Source organism: Saimiri boliviensis, chromosome 1, assembly GCF_048565385.1.
Source record: "Saimiri boliviensis isolate mSaiBol1 chromosome 1, mSaiBol1.pri, whole genome shotgun sequence".
Lineage (NCBI taxonomy): Eukaryota > Metazoa > Chordata > Mammalia > Primates > Cebidae > Saimiri > Saimiri boliviensis.
This window is the reverse complement of record NC_133449.1, coordinates 94,737,306-94,762,428: the sequence shown is the minus strand read 5'-3', so window position 1 is coordinate 94,762,428 and position 25,123 is coordinate 94,737,306. Positions and strand designations below refer to the sequence as shown.

Genomic DNA, 25,123 nt, shown 5'->3' with positions numbered 1-25,123 from the left:
AATTACTTTGGGCAGTATGGCCATTTTCACGATACTGATTCTTCCTAACCATGAACATGGAATGTTTCTCCACCTGTTTGTGTCCTCTCTTATTTCGTTGAGCAGTGGTTTGTAGTTCCCCTTGAAGAGGTCCTTTACGTTCCTTGTTAGTTGTATTCCTAGGTATTTTATTCTCTTTGTAGCATTTGTGAATGGCAGTTCGTTCTTGATTTGGCTCTCTTTAAGTCTGTTACTGGTGTATAGGAATGCTTGTGATTTTTGCACATTGATTTTGTATCCTGAGACTTTGCTGAAGTTGCTTATCAATTTCAGGAGATTTTGGGCTGAGACAATGGGGTCTGCTAGATATATAATCATGTCGTCTGCAAATAGAGACAATTTTACTTCCTCCTTTCCTATTTGAATACCCTTTATTTCTTTTTCTTGCCTGATTTCTCTGGCTAGAACTTCCAGTACTGTATTGAATAGGAGTGGTGAGAGAGGGCATCCTTGTCTAGTGCCAGATTTCAAAGGGAATGCTTCCCATATTTGACCATTCAGTATGACATTGGCTGTTGGTTTGTCATAAATAGCTTTTATTATTTTGAGATACGTTCCGTCAATACCTAATTTATTGAGGGTTTTTAGCATAAAGGGCTGTTGAATTTTGTCAAAGGCCTTCTCTGCATCAGTTGAGATAATCATGTGGTTTTTGGTTCTGTTTTTGTGGTGAATTACATTTATAGACTTGAGTATGTTGAACCAGCCTTGCATCCCCAGGATGCATCCTACTTGACCATGGTGGATAAGCTTTTTGATGTGCTGTTGCAAATTGGTTTGCCAGTATTTTATTGAAGATTTTTGCATCTGTGTTCATCATGGATATTGGCCTGAGGTTTTCTTTTCTTGCTGAGTCTCTGCTGGGTTTTGGTATCAGGATGATGTTGGTCTCATAAGATGATTTGGGAAGGATTCCATTTTAAAGGACTTCAGTAACGTACTCAGTTCTTAAAACCTGGAACGGCAGCCCCAGAAGTGTGCTGCTTCGTTAAGTGAAAACTCCAAAAGTCGTCAGCAGAAGTCCTGGGGACTGAGTATCACAGAATTCTTACTTAGTGCAGATGTGTCTACATCCTCTCTGTGACCTTGTGGAGGATATTTAAAACTCTTAGATGTAGTGCTGCCTTTTAAAATGGAATTACAATAGTGACCCTTTTCACAGTGAGGTATTGCAAAATAACTACAACTATGTGAAGTGCTTATTTTAAAAAAGCTACAAACTGGTGCTGAAATATATTTGCATGCTGTTTTAAGACTTTCCTTGACAGCAGGAGTTAATTCAGTAATTAATTCAGCAGTGGAAATTGCTGTTCTAGAGGTATCTTTAATGTACATTTTCCTCCCATATGAATAATTACCGTTGTATATCTGGTATGTTCCAAATGTACCAATTAAGAAAATTAATTTTTAGAAAAGGATTCGACATATTACTGTCTCCATGTTGGTTTTAATCAGATTACCTCTTTGTAATGGTATAATTATCGTAATATATGATGGGGCTTTAATTTCAATAGCAAAAATATGTGCCATCTGAGTTACCAGAACTTTCAGGTCATCACTCCTAGATGTGGACTTCCTCAGAGTCCTTTTTCATATGATCCATCTTGAGATGATTTTCTTTGTATGTTGAATGGCACTTACATGATATACAATCTATGTAGTATATTGTATTCACAAAGTTATAGCGAGAGTCTACAACAGAAGTATGTCACTTGGTACCTGAGATATACAGCAGAAACCTCTCTCTTTGTTAATGATAAGTGGATTATATTTGTATTTGTTTAATTTAATTTTGTATATGTCAGTGGCCAAAAAAATTGAGGAGATTATTTAAGGAATCGATTTTCTGTGACTTCTTTAACAAACACAAATTTTAAGTCAGTTACTTTACTGTTACCATACTAATATCTAAGATAATTACTATTAGTTACTATTTATGTTGTGTACCAAAATACAATTGACTTCTTCTATATCACCTCCCCATGAAATGTTACTTGTTTACACTTCCTGAAATTGGAATTTCCACATGATTAATGGAACCAAAACAGATTTCAGAAGGATACTAAAAATCATAGCGCTCATGCTCTCAGAAGGGTTTAGTTTAAGCATTTCTTTTCTGCAACCTGAGCATCTGGTATTTTCAAATTAGGCACCTTCTAAATTTGACTCATACATTATGGAAATCTGATGACACGAGGGGTGGGTAGGCTTGCTTTGATTTTATGAAATATTAATCATAGCTGTGATTAATGATTCAGCATTTCACATCTGGGTTATTCCTGTCATATTTGAGAATTAAACACTGTTAAATACAGTATATAAACTTAGTGTAGGTGGGTCACACTGATTCTCTAGTGTCCCTTAAAAATTAAGTGGAAACTTAACAATATACCAGAAGCCACCAGTGATAATCTGTGATGTTGACAGTTCTTGGCATATTTTATACCCTCAAGGATTTTTTTTTTAATGTAAATTAGTACACATCTCTTCAGGGAGTTGAAGCTATAGAATCTACTTTCCAGAGAAATGTTGTCTCTAACTAACCAAGGTAGAGTCTTAAGAGTGGTTTTATTATGCAAAAGAGAAAGAATAAATGGAAATGGTGCGCCGGTAAAATCCTTTGACTCTTGAAAGCCATACCTCACCCCCGCTATCATTCTTGACCATTACTATAGGTCAGGCACTGTGCTAAGTACGTACTTTACATATATTTTCCTATTTAAAGAAGTGTATGGAGTGGTTTAATGGGCATTATGTGATTTGATGGGTTACAATCATCAAATTGTAAGCATTTACCATAAATGAATCGAATTCACCATGTTTGAAATCTGACATGCACTTTTCATGGGTTGTTTTTTCCTCTTCCACATTTTTTCTGATTGTTTTTAATCACTTACTTGTACCATTTATCAATTATTATGGATCTCAGTACAATCTTAAGAGGAAATGGCATTATGGAAGAATAAGAAAAATAAGGACTTACAGTAAAAATTGCTCAAAAATCATTGGGAAATGATAGTTAATATAGCAGCCTAAACTTTGACTTAAAACTTAAGTACAAGACAGGTTGATTGTTGTTATTTTAGTTGCCTTAGTTACTTCAGAAAATTAAGTAAACCCTTGTAAGCAGAGGAGGGTATCTTACTACCATTGTCGGCATTCTTTTAAGTTCATATATTCTTGGCTAGTTTGAAAGATAGACCTACTCTGACTTTGGCACTCTCTGAATCTCAGGACTCTGGACCCAGCAGCTCAGAGGCTCACTGCAGTTCTCTTACCAGGGCACCCCAATGGAACCATAGTCTGCCTGTGGTCCAGCTTGCTGACAGGCTGTGCTGGGTGCATAGTGACATGCTATTTGCCTGCGTATGTCCATTTCATATACGTAGGAAGCATTCATTTTGCCGGGGGGCGGGCGGTGGTGGGGAGGATTCTTTTCAGAGCATTTGAGAATTGCTTCTAGAAACAGAAGTGCAGAGAAAATTTTCTGATATATTGTCCAGTCGGAGTCCCAAGCCAGTGTTTTAGCCTTTAAAAGTGAGTTAAAAGTACCCTAACCACAGTCAACAAGGCTTACCAATTCTAGGGAGATAAATTGTAAAATTTTGTTTCAAGTGGAGTAACAGGGATATGTATGTGGATATATACCCCTGTTATTCTATATGTGGATGGTTTGTGTTCGTTTTGCTTTAGGACAGACAGTTGTGTTTTGTTTGTTTTTCAATTGTCAGATACATTCCTCTGCTGCTACAGGTGATGGATGTGTACTTGGAATGTAGTTGTAAGGACAGTTACACTTAATAGGAATACTAGGATTAAATTAACTTCATTTGTCCCTTTGCTATTGTGTTGAACTGGATTCTCTGTAGTTCTTAGAATGTACTATTTCTAGCCAGTCGAGGTGTGGCTGCTGCTGCTGCTGCTGCTACTGCTGGTCTGGGGACTGCACTTTTAGAATTGCTGAGCTAGAGTGATGGATTTACCTTCAGTTTTGAGATACTTGTGTCCACTGGTAAAGTCTAGCTCACCACCAGTTTTGTAGCTTCTAAGTGCTGTTTCTTCTTTTTCTCTCTGCTTCTTTTTTCTTTTCTCTTCTAAACTATCCCTTCTACTATCCTTAATGAAAAACAAAGCAAAAAACACTTACATGAATCTCCCCAGCCAAAAGGAATGAACTTTTACATCCTTATTCACTGAGGAGTCCTACCCATTGAGTGTTATATGGGCTTTTCTCACATATGTCAAAAAAACTCAAAGGTTCATTCTGTCCTCCCTGCTTCCCTCCCTTTCCTCCTCCCTACCTCCCTCTTTTTTCTCCTTCCCTCCTTCCCTCCTTCCTTCCTTCCTTCCTTCCTTCTTTCCATTCCATTTCATTCCATTCCATTCCTGAAAATAGGCTGCAGAGTGAGTACCACGCTAAAATGCAAGCACTAGTAAATACCATGGTGGTGGCAAAGGGACACTTCTCCTACACTTAGAGCAAACTTTATCAGCCACATTATGAGCTAATACAGCAATCTAATGAGAGCCCACGAGAAGTTGCCCCTGAAAACTTGAAATTATTAAGACTATTTGAGATATGAATTGACAGCTCTGTCAGTATCAAGGTGTATCTTTTGATGTTTGCTAATACTAGAAGATATCATGATTAGCAAAAAAAAAAAAAGGTATTTATGTCATCTCTAGCTCATTCTTTTAAAATGCCTATCTGCTCATTGGGTATTAGTATGGTAGATTATGTGTAAATTATAAATGAATAAATACAAATTGAGTATTAATCCTCAAAAAGTTAAGTTTGCTCAGGCAAAAGCTGTTGTACTATTTTGCTTGTTGTAAAATCATTACCTGGAAAATATATTTCATTGATAATGCTTATTGCTGGATTATTGCTTTTTACCAGTTTTAACAAAATGGCAAACTTCTATTTCCATTGTAATTTAACAAGTGACATGCATTCACAGATTTTGTTAGGAAGCAAATTAATAGGAAGAAATCAAATAACAAAAAATATAGTAGAAAGGTTTTTTAAAGATACAAACTATATGATAAGAACTTAAATATTATTTAAATATTAAATAAGTAGTAAATGGTATTAAATACTAAATAAATATCTGTAAATACCATATATTTTACTGGATAATTCTCTAAGTCTAAAGTGCACATTGCCATGTAAATTATGATTTTTCCTAAGGAAAAGGAAAATTGTTTAAGGTGGTTTTTTTTTTTTAAACCAACCTCACTGTAGTAGAGTTGTAAAATTTTTATAGGGTTATTTTAAAATCAGCTAAAGTAAAGTGTGCTATGATGTATGACACTAAATTCTCATGGAAATTACTCTATCATCTTTTAGTTTAAATGAGGAATAGTGTTATGAAAAGCATTTTCAGTTTTATTTACTCTGCAGCTAGATTCTCTCAGGAGGACACCTTAGAGACTACTTACAGGACAAAACTGTAAAGTATATCAGAAGTTATAATGCACCATTGCTCTTATTTTTAGCATGTACTGTGTATTTTATTTGGCACAGGATATATATGGAATGTTATTCAATTTAGAAAAACGTCAAAACCAGTTGCAAGCCAAAGGTCTGCTTCCACAAGAAACTAAAACCAGGTAAGTTTTGTTCTTGCACTAAAATCTTTGTACAATTTGAACTGAAAACATGCCACTCATTGGTATATTTTTAGACATACCTGAAACCTAAACTTTGTTCCATATTTCAGCATTAAGCATTAAGGTTCGGGTTCAAGATAATAGGTGGTTTTTGTTTAGGAGGAAACACCTATTGAAGTTATTTTTATGTTATTTTCTTCCAGATTTGTATATTATGTGATATTTAATTACTATACTTGGATATGATGTCCTCAGAATTTTTATGTGTATAGCTGCCCGTTTATTTACCATTTGCATCCTTTTTTATATTTTACTTTTATTTTGGGGTATGCTTCCATTTGGCAAACAGCAGTAGATCAGATCCATCAAACTGATCACCCAGTGTTAAATTTTGCCCTAATTATTCAAGATATCTTCCATAAAGGAAGAACACCTTGGTTAAGTTAAATGCACTGCTGTCCCTTTAGTTGGACTTGACACTACTTTAGTCTATTGACAGGTTAACATTATGTCCATAACATCATCTTTGAAGTAAGTTATACAGATAAAATTTTAATCTTTAAGAAATCTGGTAGCTTTTAATACCAAATGAGTTCCATAGCGGCATATTTAATTCTTAAAACATTTACTAGAGTAGATACCTTTTCTAAAGTAGATTGAGGAAATAGAATGTTTGTCAAAAATAGCTTAGTTGGGTAAAATTACTGGTACATCATATAAAAACTTATTTTCAAATCATAAAATTGCTACTATATGTGGGATCTTTTGTGATGTAACTCTAATCGCATGGCTAATTAAAAAGAGAATATATGTGATATTTTAACAGAGACCTGATTGGCAGCAGATGGCTGATTAAGGAGGAACTAGAAGAAATGTTAGTGGAAAAACTGTCAGATCAAGATGTGAGTAATTAATCTTTTTAATTTAAGGGGACCTGTGCCATAAGAATGCAGACAATTGCTGTATTTAGATCCTAATAGTAATGTTCCTCAGAGGCAGGTGTTCCTAAGATGATTTTTCTTTCTTTCTTTTTTGTTTTTTTAAACAAAGAAACCACATTCATCATTGATTTCTGCATTGGGAGGACCTTGTCTGTGGTCAGGGAGGTGACTTGTCGAGTCTCCGGGTCCTCCTCTTATAAATGCCCTCACGTACTCTGCCAGTTGTTTTAGGGAAGCACAGCAGATGTCGTCGTTTCATCTTCCATAAGGCCAGTAGCTAATTTTACAAGCTGATGATAAGTGTAAGGAGTCATTATAGGTTAAGTAGAAAAGGGATGCAGCACATGGTTACCTTCATGCAATTTGCTGCTTACCTTGTGTGCCGTATCTGTAAGGTCAGTGGTTTTTATCTTGGGATCTGCAAACCACCTGTATCGGAATCCCTTGAAATACTGTTACAAACTACAGTGTCCTAAGCCTCACCCAGACCTAGTACAAAATCTCTGGGGTCACCCAGGAGTCTTTTTAACAAACTTTCCAGATGAATCTTACACCTTATAAAGTTTGTGACCCCCCCTGCTTTAGGTCTTAATTGCATTCTTATTTTGTTAAATGTCCTATCAACATTACCATAGGACATTTGATGTCTTAAATATTTTGATGCTTCAAATTTGTTACTTTCTGGAAGATTGGAGTGTAGATAAATTCCACAAATTTTTTTCCAAGATGGAATTTTTCTTTGATGGTGGTGGCTAACATTGCTCATACTTTGCCACCATATATAGATTTTAAGATATGTACTTGAATTGTTCTTTTTCTCATTTAAGGTATTACCGAAATTAATGATTTGGAAAAGTTGCAGTTTGCTTAAACAAAGTGTTGGACATTTGGTTAGTGGTAGATCCAGAGTTAATTTCTAATCTCTTAACTGCCAAGTACTGCTGTACTTGAATCTAATTGAAAAATCTCTTTGCTTCTTCACTGAAAAGTAATTTCATTATTTCCTCTGTTTTCTGGCTGCTTTGCTTTTTTAAATAATAACTCAGGTATTTTTTCTGCTTTGTAGTAGCTCAAGGACTTTAATACAGGTGTACAGCTTTGAAGACAAAAGAAACAAGTTATATACGATACTCTATTCTTTGGGTACTGGATATCAGAATAAATCCCAGTGTTTATGGCTGGTCTCAAGATGAGGGAGGTGGAGGTGGTCAGTGACTTCTTAACCCAGTTCAGAAGCAAGGATGAGTTCCACCCGTAGTGCCCCTTCGTAGATGCAAAAGTCATCATTGAGAGTGTGTGAGATGGATTTGAGAGAGTAGCCAAGCACAGAACGCCCAGGCCAGTGACTGGAGAGGAGCGTGGAGCTCTTGTCAACCCAGTATCATACGTAGCTAAGTGTTTCACCTTTACTAAAAGAGTGCCCTCTCTTTCATTACATCATAGGAAGCTATAGTTGAAGTAGTACTTTTAATATTAATCTACTGGTGAGATTTTTAAACATTTCAAACTAACTAATGGCAGATTTTTACAATGAAGGCAATGGTGACAAAGATGAGTATGATGTTTAAGGCTGACAAAAAACATAAGGTTATCAAAAGCTGAGTTTCACAATCCATATTAACTAAGACTCTCAAGCATTAGTTGTTTCCTTCTCCAAAAACACTTTAGAGTGATTATTCTGGCTTCTAATTTTAAGGGGTTAATTCCAAGTTGTTTACTTTCTAATCACATGTTCAAGAACTATTAAAAAAAAAATGCACAGAGGAGCAAGGATAATTTATTTCAAGAGGTTGCCCTTTAAGTCAAGTATCTCTTGAATTTTTAAATAGCTTGATTGTTCGGTTTTAAAGGAAATCATAAACATTAAAGTAACACAGCTTGAACAGCCAAAGATATATTTGCCAAATGTATTATGAAATATAATTCAAGAGGTACATTTTCTCAAAATCAAACTCCATTTTACTATACATAACTTACTTGAAATTATTTATAAAGCTCCTCTTGATACCGTTCTAATAAAAGAGTGGAAATTACACTTGAGGATCATCTAAACACTTTTTGAAAGTGAATTTAAATCTCAATTTCATAATCATAATACAGAGAAATTGATTTTTCTTTGAGTGATAAATCTCTTTGTTTCTTGAAAGAAAAGATTTGGTACTAAAGATAGGAAGGAAAAGTGATGCATCTGCATGCTGTTTTAAAAGCAGCATGAAGATGCAGAAGTGTCATCCTGTCAAAATTCATCAGGAATAGCAACATTGGAAAGATCAAGTATGCAAAAATAGAAAAAATTTAGCAAATGCAATTACACTTGCACCTTCTAATGAATTTTTATTGTCTGCAGTATATGCAGTTCATTCAACTGCTAGAAAAGTTATTGACATTGCACTATGGTGCTGCTGAGGAAGAATTTGTGCAGAGGTTTCGAAGAAGTGTAATCATTCAGTCAAAAAAACAGCTGATTGAACCTGTGCAGTATGACGAACAAGGAATGGCCTTTAGCAAAAGCGAAGGTAATGACATTCTGCAGAGAGAAAATAAATTCAGCGAAGATTGAAAAACTGCAATTATTTTCATTTGTTATTGCTCTCTGGTATCCGTTAGATTTCTTATTTGTTTATTTATGTTTGCTACTGCTACATTGGATTTCCTAACTTTTAAGATTCTATTGAAGTTTTTCAAAACTGAACTTTATAATGTCCCAAGAAAAAAATGTGAATGCATACCTATACAGTCATATTAACACTTTTTATTTTCACGCATTTTTATTTTCACATTTTAAGCTGCTAGAATCAGTAAAATATTTATAATAAAGTTTCCTTTTCAAAAAATGAAAATGCTCAGTGAATCTGCATATCAAATGCCAAAACTATGTAATGTGAAAACTTCACATCCTTAACTCACATTTTCCTTGTATATGTACAGAGCCATTAGATGTCCGACTTTTAAGACTTGACCTATTAAAATATTTACAGCTCTTAAAAGATTTCACATCATTGTCATTTTTAACTACTTTGGTATTTTCGAAGAAATGTGACCTTTTCTGAGTATTTTTTTATTTCTACTAGTTCTATTTTATCATACTATTTATATATTTCTAAATATTATGTTGTTAGATATATTCTTATTGTTTATAAGAATGCTATGTAAATTGGTTGTGGATTCTCTTAAGTAAGGTAAATGAATATAAATTACTTTGTTGGTTGTTCAAACTAATTTAAAATCATTGCAATGTTTCTAAAGTGGAATTGAAGAACAAAATTACCCCACAGCGAGCTTTATTGCATCTGTTGTGTAGTGTAGCTTACCTGCTTTATTTTTGTTTGACTCGAAATGATAGTTATAGGATGCACTTATATACAGTGTTGTATATTTTGGGGAAACAAATTTTAATGTAGTTTTACCTGTCTCAAAGCGCAGCAAATTCCTATATTTACTAATAGGAATTTTATATTTTTTGAAGGTAGAAGAAAGACTGCAAAAGCAGAAGCAATTGTTTACGAACATGGAAGTGGAAAAATAAAAGTAAATGGAATTGATTACCTGCATTACTTCCCAGTCATGCAGGACAGGTTCGCTTTTGGTTTTGATTTTTTGTTTTTAAAGGAAACATGCTTTGTAATACTTCATGATCATTTTAGAAGACTTGTGATTTTCCAATTCTATTTATCTGAGTGATTATTTTTTTTTACCTATGTAAAATATCGTACTAGCTAATTGAAGCTATTTTTTAATGTAGCTTCCAAATTTTTAAAAAAGCATCTCTAGAATTCCTCATTAATTGACTTTTCTTCCCCTTTTCATCAGAACCTACTGCGGTTTGAGTAGTCTTAGGTGTGTAGCTTTTTCTGAAGTGCAGACTGTGCCAAAATGTAGGAAAAGTAGGTTACTTTTAGTTTGGGGATGGACATGCACAAAACAAAACCACCACCACAAAAAATAGACGTGGCACTTAAAACCGACCTAAGCCACTGGGCGAGGAAAAGTGCAAGCAGTTTCTTGTGGCTTGTGTTTGTTTTCCTGATCGTAAATATTAGAAAAATTCTGCTTTATCATTTTGGATTTTTTTCCTATTCAGAGGAATGTGATTATATGTATTTATTGAGCAAGCAAAGAAACCTGGCATTTACAGGTTAAAATAAGAACTCATCAGGCTTTGCTTAGTTCCCGGTGCTAAATATGGCTATTTTATTTTTTAGACTTTGTATCCTATGGAGAAATATGCATTAATCATAAATAGATACTACAGTTCTTCTAATCTAAATATACTCATCTTAGAATGCTCTCTGACTTTCTATATAAGGACTCTTCTCGATGTAGTTATTATTTTCCCTGTAGTTACTGTCATGATCCACGAGTAACAGAAGTTTGGAATGAGTAGTTCCCCCTTTCCTAATCCTTCTCCTGTTTCCTGAATGTGTTATGGATTTAAGGTCAAAAGGGCTAAAGCTCTTTTGATACCAATGCTGATGTTGACATAAGAGGACCCTCCTAATACAGTGTAAGCTTCTGGACACAATAATTACTTTAGGAAATATATGTTTATTTTATTTGTGTGTGCCTGTGTCAACAAGCAGTGCATTCTTAACTCTATTTAAGATGAATTAATTCTGCTATTATCCTCACAGGGCAGGGGATGGAAGAAGCTTTTTTTTCCCTTAGGAAAAGGTGGAGAGAAACCCATACCCCAGGGATTGATAACTTCAGCATTGGGAACTACAGGAGGAATGGCATTTAGCCAATAACCTGCCTGTTGATTTGTATTCAGACATCACTGCTGATGATTTAACAGCAAGTCTCAATTATGGCTTGTCTCATAATGAAATTGCATCCTTAGATCTTATTCTTTGATTTGAATTTAGCAGCCATTTACTAAGGATCATCTTTGTGTCCGGTCTTGTTCCAGGCATTGTGAAGATATCAGAGATATCTAAGATATGATTCCTATTGGCAAGAAACTTCATACATAGTTGGGAAGCCTAAGGCTAGTCTTGGTGGGAATGGGCACCCAGACTCCTCCTTATTTTTACGTAGTTGTAGGGATTTAGGGTAGCTGTGTCAGAAACTTACAAACCAGCAGTGAGAGGACCATTGACCCATAGGAAGACGAATGAACACAGAATCAGGCATCTTGATTGGACTTCTCTCATCACCTAACACATGGTTAAGTGGGTTAGCCATGTACGCTAAGTTATAAGGGAGGTTTCTGGACAGCCATTTGTCTGGGAGCTTAAACACTTACCTGGCTTAATTTTTAAAATTTTGTGATTCTTTAACAAATGCTTATATAAATAAAGAGACTTCAATTAAAATCTAGAGAAATAGACTTCATAATGTAATTACTAGATATATATCTGAGTCATGGAGCCAAATGGTCAAGGTAAATGCAATAGTGGGATTAGATTTTCAGTTTTTTAAAGACACAAGGTCTGTTTTTGTCACCCAGGCTGGACTCAGACTCCTGGGCTCAAGCAGTCCTTCCACCTCAGCCTCCTGAGTAGCTTGGACTGCAGGCAGCCAACTTAAACTTTATTTAGTTATGATAGTATATTAATAGCTACTACTTATAATACTGTTTTTATAACTTATGGCTACTTTTTATTTGGTTACTTGGGAGCATTTGTTCAAAAAGACAGTATAGGTTTATGGGTTTTTTGTTGTAGGAGTTATGTCATCCCTACATAGTATTGTTATAAATTCTGATTTGCTATGGCTTTCGAAAGTCATCTTTGCCCATCTGCATGTGATTATTTGACTAGTGTGGTACGAAGAATAGCGTGTGAACATCCTGTCTATACCCGTCTCTCAGCTTAACTGTGTTATATAAACTTTATTTTGGGTCTGGAAGCTACAGTGTCAAAGAAAGTAAATGCAATATAAGGGCTTTTCTGAATAAAAGTGTAGCAAGATATTAAGACAAAATAGCAAAATCAAATGCTTGACAAAGGTGACGGTGAACATCATACCTGGCATGAAAATGATACTCAACAAATACTTGTTCAATTGAACAAGAGAAAGTCCAGGGCCATGTTCTGTCTGTGGTACCTGCCCCAGGACCTTGTAGGCCCTGAATGACCCTGAGAGAGCAGGCCTGAAGGGGGTTGTGTAAAATGTCACCTGGCCTCAGGAAGGCAGGAGGACCCTATGATTTAGAGTACTATAATAAGAATATTGGAAATATGTGTTTGGGGTTGGGGAAGAGCAAAATCGAATATAGTTTTAGAAACTTTAAAAACTAACCACATCAGAATGAGCATTATATATTATACAGATACATTTATAGTATACTTTAGTGAATCCAAATGACATTTGATAATTGTTTGGGAAAGCATATTGATTTTATATCTGATCATTCAATCCAGAGATGTTAATTCAGTTGAATAATGGAGTTCCCCAACTGTAAGACTATTGCAAGGTTCCTGTGAGTAGAGGGGATCAGCAAACAGTAAGATAGAATGTATTGCTATACCCAAGACAAAGAAATAAACCTTACAGTTCTCAGCAAATCGTTCAAAACGTCAGAAATGTTAGTTTCTATATCTTGGTAAAATGGATTGATTGAGAAGTATGAAAAGTGTAACAGTGGCATGCAGAATGCTGTTTTTATAAATATTCAGAATTTCAATTGTTTACCTAATTATTTATAGTAAACGTAACCACATTTACTTGTACTGTGCTTTAGAGAACAGCTGATGTTCCCTTTCCACTTTGTTGACCGGCTTGGGAAACACGATGTGACCTGCACAGTCTCAGGGGGCGGGAGGTCGGCGCAGGCTGGAGCAGTACGATTGGCAATGGCAAAAGCCTTGTGCAGCTTTCTCACTGAGGACGAGGTCGAGTGGATGAGACAAGGTATGAGTCTAGGTGGGATGGGCGTGGTAGCCCAATAATGGCTACAGATGTTCATCTGCTTCTTGTACTAGTGCCTGAAGTTAGTGAGAAAATACATAGTTACATATGTAACATTTCACTCTGCTGTCTTCTTTCTTGCTACAGAGCCGTAACAGTATTTTCAGGTGTGATTTCTACAAGGTGAGCTTGAATCAGAAAAAGGGGAGCACTCCCTGCACTGATGATTTGAGCCCTGCTCACATGTTCAGTTCCAAGGTCAGGGAAGAGTTCATTTCGCCCTTCATGCATTACCTTTTGCCCAGCTTAACAAAGTGCTTAGCTTAGTTATATTTAAGAGACAAATTACTTGTTTTTGTTTTATCATAGAAATGTGTGGGGTTTTTGTTTCTGTAATCAATCTCTCGCTGTCACCGAGGATAGAGTACAGTGGTATGATCGTAGGTCACTGCAGCCTCAAACTTCCGGGCTTGAGCAGCCCTCCTGGCATAGCCTCCCAGGTAGCTAGGACTATGACGTGCAGTACCACACCCGAATAAATTTTTATATATTTTGAGAGACTGCGTTTTGCTATGTTGCCCAGGCTGTTCTCAAACTCCTGGCCTCAAGCAATTATGCCTTGGCCTCCCAAAGCACTGAGATTACATAATATGACCTACCACACCTGGCCTACCATAGCAATTTGTAGTAATTGTTTGGTTCATGATAAAGTTCTTTGGGTATTTTGTTTTTGTAAGTTATTGGAGGTTTCCATTTTTTCCCATTGTGGTGTCTGGATTTTCTTTTACCCTGTTTTGTGTAACCCTGTTACCTGAACATGAATACAAGAGTCCCTGTGTAGTCTGAAAAGATGTACAGTTGATTTTTTCATTAGGGTACTGCTTTAGCGGTTATAATAAATCAAGTTTGAGCTGAAGACTGTCTTCGCGCTATTTATGAAAAGAGGAGAGCACCGTATATGCTGTCAGCCAGCTGCGTGGTCCTGGGCAAGTCACGTAGCACCTAAGTCCATAAGTTCCTCCTCTGGGCAAGTAGGATGGTCTCTGTGCCCCAGACCTTCTAGTACAAGCCACTGGGGTTCAATGGAAACATTACCTATGGCTTAGGCCCAGGTGTCCCCAAACTGCGGCCCCCTGAGGCCATTTATCCAGCCCCTGCCGCACTTCAGGAAGGGGCACCTCTTTCATTGGTAGTCAGTGGGAGGAGCACAGTATGTGGCAGCCCTCCAACGGTCTGAGGGACAGTGAACTGGCCCCTTGTGTAAAAAGTTTGGGGACACCTGGCTTAGGCCACTTAATTGCCTCAGCCTCTTAAAAAATCCTTTTGCTTATAAGCAATTTATCATTATATAGGATTCATATCTAGTCATTGAAATAATTTGCTAGGACCTTAACAATTCCATTAGTTTGAGCTACTGCACGTATCTGAAAATAATAAAACATTATTACTTATAATTTAAGCTATAACTTAGGTCTTGTCTGTATTTTGTCAAATACTGCTGTTTTATTCCATGCATGTCCTTTAAGTACAAGCAAGTTTAAAAGCTTACAGGGGTATAATAATAAGCAATTGAAGTTTTCCTATATGTACATTAAATGATCCTTAACAAAATACCTAAGGCTTATATACAATAAGCAGAGTGCCAACGTTGGAAGAGTGAAAAAGACCAGGAAAATGGATGGTCCGTTTACATATTTATTAAAGCAGTGTAAGAGCTTTCCCGTCAGTGGTATTCTTGGAATCTGTGGTCTTTACTAACTTACTCTAGCGCCAGCCACAGCTGGGGCTCTTCCTTGCGGGCCATAGCTAAGAGTAACCCAGCAGTTGCCTAGAAACATAATCGCTCCTGATGATTGGGAGAATGAAAGTTTCCTGTTTAAACTGACTTTATTCTTCCAGAAGAAACTGCCTGTGCTAAGAATATAACTCTAAACTTATATTTTAGATTCTAAAACAAAAAAGCAAGGGATAGCATTATGACATAACATGATAAAAGTTTCCTTTTTTAAATGTTTGACAAGCCATATTTGTATGTATATGCATATTCATGTAAACCGTTAATAGATGGTATGTAAGTACCTTCTCATACTTCACCTTTACAGTAAGTTTTTCTTCTCTCCCTCTTGGCTCCATTAAAACTGTGGCCTCTGTAATAGTTAAGTGTGCAGCTTAAGTTCCCTTGCAGTGAATAGTGACTGCCCACACTAGAGCAGCTTTATCTTAGGTTGAGCAAGCTTAAAAACCAAAAGGGAGTTCTATTCTTATAAGATAAAGAAAGCAGGTTTAAATAACGCAATTGGTGTTTGCCTCAGAAGTTGGAAAAATATCCTCAAAGAGTGAAAGCCGTCCTGAGAGTGACACTGGGTTGGTAAATTATTATTGGTCTGGTTCCTTTCATCTGATTTTTTCCTCAGCCAACAGTACCTATAAATTCATGCCGTTCGCCTGCTTTTCTTCTTGGCAACATGCATATTAATGGTTCCTAAAGACCTCTTTTTATGCTGCAGCTGGACTGCTTACTACTGACCCACGTGTGAGAGAACGGAAGAAGCCCGGCCAAGAGGGAGCCCGCAGAAAGTTTACCTGGAAGAAGCGCTAAGGGTTTGTTCCCAGGAAAGAAGAGCTGTATAGACGTGCCGACACATAGCAAACACGCAGTGAATAATGGCTGACCAGCACGAGGGCAGTACTGTCAGAAATGTCTTTGAGTTGTGAGATGGATTTATTTTTAAATGCTACTTTGTAAAGGTGACCTTTACAAAATAAAAGGAAAAAAAACAAATCTTAGTCTCACTCTGCCACTTTATTGTTTTGTTTTTTTTGTTTTGTTTTGTTTTGTTTTCAGAAGATTAAGAAGCATAATTCATAGAATCTGGCATGTTAGACCTGAAAGAAACATTTAGCAAAATATAGTCGAGTTACCTCATTTTGCAGATGAGAAGGCTAAGCCCCCAAAATTCAGCAACCAGCCAGAGCCAGACTGTTCACACTCTTAATGCTGGAGCTAGACTAGAACTCATTTCTCCAGATTCTGTTGTTTCTCCGCTTAACAACTGTCAACCACATAGTTTTCAGAATGCGAGGTGAGACTGCTTACTCAGAAGAATGAAGTAGCTTGCGTCCGTCAGGAGCTCAGCAGAGCCAGGGAGCTGAGCTGTCAGGTGTAGGAGGCACTGGTGCAGACAACAGCCAAGTGAAAGGCACGGTCAAGCTGTCCGTGCTCACTCACTGCAGGAATACGAGCAAGGCTGCAGCAGAGAAGGCACCTCTGCCCCCTAGTTTGTATCAGTTTTGTTTTGGGGGTATTTACACTTCTTATTGTGTATATTTAAGGTATACAGCAGGATGTTTTGATACACATATAGAGGGTGAAGTGATTACTGCAGTCAAGTGAATTTACGTAGCCCTCATAGAGTTTACTGTGTGTGGGTGTGTGGAAAGAGCACCTAAGGTCTCTTCTCATTTCTAGCATACAGTACAGTATGATTCACTGTCATCCTCATGCTGTATGTTAGGTCTCTAGACTTACTCGTCCTGTGTAACTGCAGCTTCGTACCTTTTGACCTGCATCTCGCCTTCCTCCACCGCCTACCTGTGGTAACTACAGTTCTACCCTGTGCTTTTATATATTTGACTTTTTAAGACCTCACAGCTAAGTGAGATCTTGCAGTACTTGTCTTTCTGTTCCTGGCTTATTTTATAGTGTCCTCTAGGTTCATCCATGTTGTGGCAAATGGCAGGATCTCCTTTTTCAAGGTTGAATCGTATTCCATTGTGTATATATATGCCACAGTTTAGTTGTGGATTCCCTTTTGGATCACACAGATGTGGAGAAAATTGGCTTCAAGCTCCCCTTCAGCAGGAGGTCTCAGGTGTGGTGCCTGAGGGAGGACTTGGCTGAAGGAAACAGATGCCTCTGAATGAAGGCACCCAGCCAGGAGTGCACATAGCTCTGGAAGAGCATGGGTTGCGGTGGGGTGGACCGGCTCCTTGACTGCAGCTCCCAGAGCCTTGTCATGCACTGGCTGTGCACAAGTCAGGTGTGGGAGGGCAGCTTGCCCCCGTGAGGCCCACCAGGCAGTCTTTATGATTGGCCACGGTTTGGCGTAAAGATCACACACAGGTGTTTGGCCAGGAGCTGGACGACTCAGTCATAGCTAAGCATTCAGTTGAGTTTTGCTCTAGGATTCCTAAAGTACCTTAAAATGAAGACGTGTTGGCATTTTAACTCTAATGCAATTGTGCAGTAGGTTTTTGAAGGAGGAAAGGGGCAATTGGGGCCACAGGTACTTTAAAATCCATTTCAGGCCAGATGTGGTGGCTCATGCCTGTAATCCCAGCCCTTTGGGAGGCTGAGGCAGGTGGATCACGAGGCCAGGAGTTTGAGACCAGCCTGGCTAACATGGGGAAATTCCATATCTACTTAAAAAAAAAAAAAAAAAAAAAAAAATTAGCCAGACATGGTAGCATGCATCAATAGTCCCAGCTACTTGGGAGGCTGAGGTGGGAGAATCACTGAAACCCTGGAGGCAGGGGCAGTAAGCTGAGATTGCACCACTGCACTCCAGCCTGGGTAACAGACTCAGACCCTATCTCATAAAAAAATCCATTTCAGTGCAGTTGTTTAAAGTAATAAAAAGATTGCTTCAAGAATTAGACCCTCAATGCTCAATTGTCCTTTAAAAGAGTTGAATGCCACTGATTTCTTCACAAATGTCTATTTTTAAATCTTGAATAAGTTCTGAGCTGTGTATATATATATCAGATCCTTTATGTGGTAAAATAACATGATGATGAACAAGTGAGAGTGAGCCCCAAACATCCTGTAGTACCCAGTGCCCTTTTCATCTCAGATGAAACTGTAGAAAATACTTTCTGGGGTTCTTTCTGCATGGCAGTCATTCTCTAGTGAAATCGTCTGTGGCAGGTTTTGGTTGGTGGCGTTGATTTAGCCTGTATCTATTGGAGCATACTTTTTACCACTTTGACAAGAGAGAAGTGACAGGTGGTTCCCCCACGTGGTGTGGGTGTGCTGAGATGGGATGGTGGGTGGTTCTGTCAGCACCCATCGCCTGCTTGCTTATCTCTTGCCATACCTGGTATCCTCCGGGGCAACGCAGAGCTCCCTGGAATATATGCCATCTGGCCCCGCATCAGCTACTTTTGGTGTCATGGAGGAGACAAGTCTAATGGGAGACCTGGAGTGCTGCTCCTCAAATGCCAGGAGGAGAGCTGAGGAAGGGGCCTTGAGGATGGTAGCACTCTGACGAGGAGGTGGTGGAGGAAAAAGAGGCCATGGGAAGAGAGGGTGGGAGTACAGATGGAGGAAATGGTGAGAAAGGAAGAAGAAAAGTTCAGGAAGTGTGCAGGGAGTGAAGCCAGGAGGGCCAGAGCATCGCTGGGGAGCAAGGAGGTCCCTTTGGAAACCAGCTGGGAAGGAGGCTGAGGTGGGTTTGTGGAGGGCCTGAAATTCACGGCAATGTTCCTGCACTGCCAAAGGGGAATCACTTCGCCTTTTTTTCTCCTTTGAGAGAACAGTTGACGATTGAAATTACAACTATGTTTTTAAGCCATATTTTAGCAATCTTTTAAATATATATATACATATATATATATATATATATTAGAATCATAGTACATAATGTAACAAGAAAATCGGAGCTGTAAGTCCCACCGGCTTCTAGGTCTCAGGAACCCTGAGCTCCAGGGAAAAGTGTTTGAGGATCTCTCCATCAGGAAGGTAACTGAGCAATTGCAGGAGCAGGGAGTGACTAGAAGGAGGAGACCTGCCAGGTGGCTGTTGTAAACGGAGGGAATGGGACCCAGCACAGGGAACAGAAAGGAGGTATGTGTGAGAAATGTGGCCAAGCTCACCTGGATTGCGTATGATAGCTGATTGGCTGTAGGAGAGCTGGAGCAGGTATTAGGTATGAGATCCACAGGCTGCTGGGAACGCAAAGAGCCAGGAAGACTAGAAGAAAAGTTGGTAGAAGGAGGCAGAGACACCAGAGGGGTTGGCTTGGGTTTCCTTGAGTTTCAGGTGTTTGGAGCCACCTCAGATGAGATGCTTGAAACACAGTTGGCAAAGAGAGCTGTGACTCAGGCAACGGGTCAGCCTGCTGACAGATGTGGGAGGCTGCTGCATGGAAGGGGATTTGAAACATGGGCTGGGTCTGCACAGAAGATTGGGCAGGGAGAAGGCCAAGGCTCTATTGGAGAAACAGCCATCCAATTTTAAGTCAGAAGGAGGGAAGAGCCAGCAAAGCACAGATGGGTGGTGACATGAAGACAGCAAGCCAGGTACAGTGGGCAGGGACATTGGGGATGACCAACAAGCGGCCTCCAGGATAGGAGGACATTACAGGTGCCTTTCCCATGGCGTCTGGAGGAAACATGGGCTTGTAACCTTGCAGGTCACTGTACCCCCTGAGTCTCAATTCCTTTTTTTCTGGGACGGAGTCTTGTACTGTCGCCCAGGCTGGAGTACAATGGTGTCATCTCAGCTCACTGCAACCACAACCTCCCTGTCCCAGGCTCATGTGATTCTCCTGCCTCAGCCTCTCAAGTAGCTGGGATTATGGGTGCACACCACCATACCCAGCTTTTGTGTGTGTGTGTGTGTGTGTGTGTGTGTGTTTTTGGTAGAGATGGGGTTTCACTATGTTAAACTGCTGACCTGGTGATCCACCTGCCTCAGCCTCCCAAAGTGCTAGGGTTACAGGCCTGAGCCACTGCACCCAGCCGTGAGTCCCAATTTCTTTTGAGTCAAATTGGGGTCATTTTCTGCCCTACCAGCCCCAACTGCCCTTGTATGTTGGTTAAGTAAGATAAGTGTAAAAGCACTGGCCATCTGCTCCGTTCCAGCTATAACAGGAGCTAGACTGTGGACAGTGTTGATGTGAGGCCACCAGGGAAGAGGATTAAAGTATGTCGGAGCTCTTGTTCCTTTGTTCAGGCTTGACACTGGCTCCTTTGTCACCAAGTCGTTACCACAGGAGCACTTAACTTCTCAGACATCCCAGCTACCTTTGTGGGAAATACCTGTTGGGAAGTATTTTTGACACAAGTGTGTGCATACATTGGGAAGGGCTCTCTAGGGACTATTTTTTTAAATAGCATTTGACAAGATTATTGCCTTAAGGTGACAGTGAGAGCTAATGCTTCTATAGCTCCTATTCTGTTCCGGATACTGTTCTAAATACAAGTAACACATTTGATCCTCTCAGCCAACCCCATGAGGTAGATACTGAGAAAATTAGCACTCAAAGAGGTTTAATAACTTGCCCAAAGTCGTAGAGCTAGTGAGTGCCCAAGCCAGGTTGGAACCCAGAATCCCAGCTCCGGAGCCAGTGCTCTGAACCACTGTGGAAGAATACCAGGCCGGCTATCAGCATGCAAGCCAGGCAAACAGCCTGTGCTAAGACCGTCTGCGAAAGGAGAGCATACTGCATTTGTCCAGTCAGAAGACTTGATGGGAGAGGTGGATGTCAGCCAGATCCTAATGGATGGGTATAAATTAGTTAGCATTTATACTGTGCTCTCCAACCAAGCTAGAACTCCATCTCCTTCGGGGTGGCGATCTCAACCACTCCATCAAGATGCGATCATTATGAGGACAGTCAGTGGGCCATATGAGTGGAGGAGATTCCAGGCAAAGTGATGGGAAGAGCTATGAAAGTCCAGGGATGAAGTCAAAGGTGACTGTGCCACCCGTTTGCCTAGCTAGGACGGCCCCACCATCCTGCTATCCCAGTGTCACTACTAACTGCATAGTTCCCCCTTTTACTCCCAAGTGTCCCGATTTGATAAATCATTAGCCTGAGGAAGTCTGCAAAACATTGAAATCACTTTCAGAGTTTTATACACATGTGCATTGCTTGTGGGTATAAGTCCCTTACTCAAAACATGCCCCAAGGGGGCCATCCCCATGGTGTAGGGAGTTTATTTATTTATTTATTTATTTATTTATTTATTTATTTATTTTTAAGGAAAATGAGCCTAGCCTTTGTGTGCAGCACAGAATCCAGTGGAGGAAATACAGCAGATGTTGGTAGGAGGCTCCAGAGACGAGGCCCGTACTAGATGGGAGAGGAAGGCGCTCCCCCAAGACTGCCGAGGTATTGGTGGTGATGTTTATCTGAAGCTGGGAGGTGGGTTCCTCAGTGTCCACTTTATTATACCTTCCAAATATGACACACATGCTTATTATGCACTATTGTATCATACAAGTGATTAAAAACCACTGGGGAAAATATGTACATGATTCAGAGCACGGGCTCTGGAGTTCCTGTGTGACTTTGGATGAGCTGATCTTAAACCTCCATTGCTTATTTGTAAAGAAGACAGAATAGCAGCACCTGTCCAAGGATTTCGAGGATTCAAAACAATCTACCTGAGCCGCTTAGTCTGTAGGAAGAGCTCTATAAATGTTGGTTATGATTCTCTTCCCCTCTCAAAAAAAATCCCTTCTTCACCTCTATCATGCAATTAAACAAGGGTGCACAGAGACCCAAGAGTGTGGAAGAGGAAGGCACAGAGTGATGGAATCAGTAAGTGGTTTCCTTGAAAATGGATGATAGTCATTTGGTACATTTTCCCTCCTTTTTTAACACAAAGTTCATTGACCTGACTACTCAGGAAAAATAAAAACATGATATGAATATTGGAAGGATTTGATATTGTAGACCAGGTGTTTTCATGCCAGTTAAAATACATTGGCTAGTCTCCATTCAGGAAACCCCACAGACACTGAGTCTGTTCAGCCTCTCACAGAACCATCAGAACCATATTAGTAGCTGTTGCTAAGAGCTTATAAATATTTATAAGAAAGGATCAGTACATTGTTATTTATAAATATTGAAGTTTAATAGAAAGGCTGTAATGCATTCTCCAAAATTAAGAGGCAAGGAATAATAATCATCTCACAAAAAATTATTGCCACCTTTGCTCAATAACTTTGCAGGCTACAGAAGTAAACTAAGCCTTTCTTCTTAGTCTAAGTCTTTGGTTAAAACACTTTAAATGCAATAAAGCCGTTACTAAAACTTGAAAGTGATCTTTGAACACTAAGCTATAAAAACTACTGAACCTCAACACAAAATCAAAATGAATACAAAAGCAAAACCTTACGAAGAATTTTTCTGACATTTGACGGAAAACACAGATTAATACTGAGGTGCAAAATAATAAAATATGTTTTAAAAGAATTCAAGTCATGTCATTGTATTACTTTTGATTCAACACAGGCCATTAACCTTTTAAACAAAATAATCAATAAAATTAATCTCATAACCAAGAAAAAAGAACAATAGAATTAAGAATTCTATTAGAATTAGAAGAGAAAGACCATGATTTTTATGGAGCGAAGGCCTGTATTTAAAACTATGTTTTCCTGATGCTTTGATGAAATGTTGGGGCCTTGCTGACCCTGGAGGGACTGCCCCTCCCAGGGCTAGCCCATGTCTAAAACTAGTAAATTTCCTAGAGATAGCAAAGGACTAGCCTGCAAGTGCACCTTTCCTACACAAACCAGCCGATCCGGAGCCAACTCAGCCAGCCACCTCCTTTATGGCTGTCACACCCTAGGCAGATATTCCCCAGCCCTGATCAACCCCGACCGGGGCACCAGAGAATTAGGGACAGTTCCCACATACCAGAGCCTGCTGAAATTAATGCAAGCAGCCAATCCTAAACCCACTGAAATTACTCAAAGTAGCCAATCCTAAACCCACTTAATTTATGCAAAGTAGCCAATTTGAAACCCACTGGAATGATGCAATAGTTCATCCTAGACCTGCCAACATGATGCATAGTAGCCAATCCTAAAGGCACAGAAATGATTCAAAGTAGCCAATTCTAAACCCACTCAAATTATTCAAAGTAGGTAATCCTAAACCCACTGGAATTACTCGAAGTAGCTAATCCTAAAACAAATGAAATGATTCAAAGTAGCCAATCCTAAACCCACTCAGCTGCTTACCCTGTCTCTTCTTCCAGGAATAGCCAGAGTCAAGGCTCTTGCCCAGGCGTCCCCAAACTTTTTACACAGGGAGCCAGTTCGCTGTCCCTCAGACCATTGGAGGGCCGCCACATACTGTGCTCCTCTCACTGACCACCGATGAAAGAGGTGCCCCTTCCTGAAGTGCGGCGGGGGTCCAGATAAATGGCCTCAGGGGGCCGCATGCGGCCCGCGGGCCAGGCCATAGTTTGGGAACACCAAGTATTCCTCCCCTGGCTCCCTCTGCCTCCCCACGTGGCCCTGCACTGAGTGGCTGCCCCCTCCTGGGGTCTGTGAATAATAAACTGTCTTTTCAATGGCAGTCGTCTCCCATCTGTTGGCCTCCCCATACAAATAATAATAAAACCCATCTTTTTAAACAAGGCCTCTGTGACGGGCACTGTAAATACAGGAGTAAAACAGAGGCCAGGGTGTAACTTTCCTGTGTTTCTGCCTTTTTGTATTTGACTTTCATTTGCTCATCAAATATTTATCTAATAAGGTGATAAGCATCAGCCAGCCAAAGTTCCTTCTAGGAAATGTTTTGAAAAGGAAGGGGGAAGACCCCCTTTATTCGAGTACTGAGTTCATATCATTTTTCATTAAATCACTGCTATAGAAGCTTTAACAAAAGTTACAGCCACTTTTGGATCTTCTATGATAACTCTTCAGGAGAACTTCAAATTTATTCCTTTTTCATTTTCCCAGGACTTGATGGGACTTCCTAAAAAAGATTGAAACCTCTCTAGGGGAGCCAGCCTCGCAGTAAGACGGCTTTCCCTCTATGTCAGGAATGAAAAATTCATCCCGAACTCTCTGTAATTGTTTCTGCCCTCACGGCAAACCTTCTCCACCGAGGATGCCATCATTACTTTTGCCAAGTAAACAGTTCCCTCACACTGTCCCCCTCTATTAAGTTGAATCTCTCTTTTGTAATTTCAGAATATTGCTTCTTTGAAGCGAGGAGAGGAAAAATGGTGGAGGGAAGGTGTTTTTTTCATAGTGCTGTTTAATAGATAAAATAAAGGACGCTAAGGACTGCATTTCAGTTGGTTGTATTCAGTGATATTAGGACACTCTTGGTTGCAGGCTTCAAAAGTCCAACTTGTTCTATCTTTACATTGAAAGGGGGAAGCTCTTTCAGGTTATTGGGAAGCTCTTGGGGTGTCCGGTGCTCTTGAGAGAAGAGTTGAACGGCCATCCTAAAGGCAGGGCAGCAGCATCCTGGTCTCGCAGCTGAAATGCCCCCAAAGTGCCTGTCCCTACCCTGTCTGCACTCTTCCCTTCTAGGCAGAACTGGTTTTCGGTGTTCTTCCAAAAGATGCCAGGAAATCACTCACTGGCCTATCTTGAGCTGGCTCTAGGGAGCTGGGATCATGTTGGAATGATGATGGCGCCAGTTGGAGGTGGTGGTTGGAGCAGAAGGGATAATTCCTAGCAGGTATCAGGTCCTGTTCCCAGGAGGCAGTGAGTCGCACCAAGAAGAGAGCCGTCTTAAAGTAGAAGTTCTCATTTCTGTTTGTGGAATGCAGTCTGAAGCCTCTCTCTGCCACAAATTATTGGGGGCTTCTCACAAAATGTCTTTTCGCCCCATCTTTCATTCAGGCTTGATTTCTCCTCCCAACAGCACCCTCCTGTCCGCCATCCCAGATGGCTGAGCCCACACCGGCCCCAGCACCTC

At 39.5% G+C, this 25,123-nt stretch overlaps 1 protein-coding gene across 1 annotated transcript in view; it reads left to right on the top strand.

Annotated features, from left to right (window-relative positions):
- The window catches only part of MRPS9 (mitochondrial ribosomal protein S9), a 63,387-nt gene extending 47,160 nt beyond the window's left edge, over positions 1–16,227 (top strand). Inside the window, exons 6-11 of the mRNA XM_003922786.4 lie at positions 5,567–5,652; positions 6,479–6,554; positions 8,941–9,109; positions 10,060–10,168; positions 13,279–13,448; positions 15,953–16,227. Of these exons, the coding sequence (XP_003922835.3) occupies positions 5,567–5,652; positions 6,479–6,554; positions 8,941–9,109; positions 10,060–10,168; positions 13,279–13,448; positions 15,953–16,044 (702 nt within the window). The 3' untranslated portion in view covers positions 16,045–16,227. The remainder of the gene's footprint in view (positions 1–5,566; positions 5,653–6,478; positions 6,555–8,940; positions 9,110–10,059; positions 10,169–13,278; positions 13,449–15,952) is intronic.
- The last annotated feature ends 8,896 nt before the right edge of the window (positions 16,228–25,123 follow it).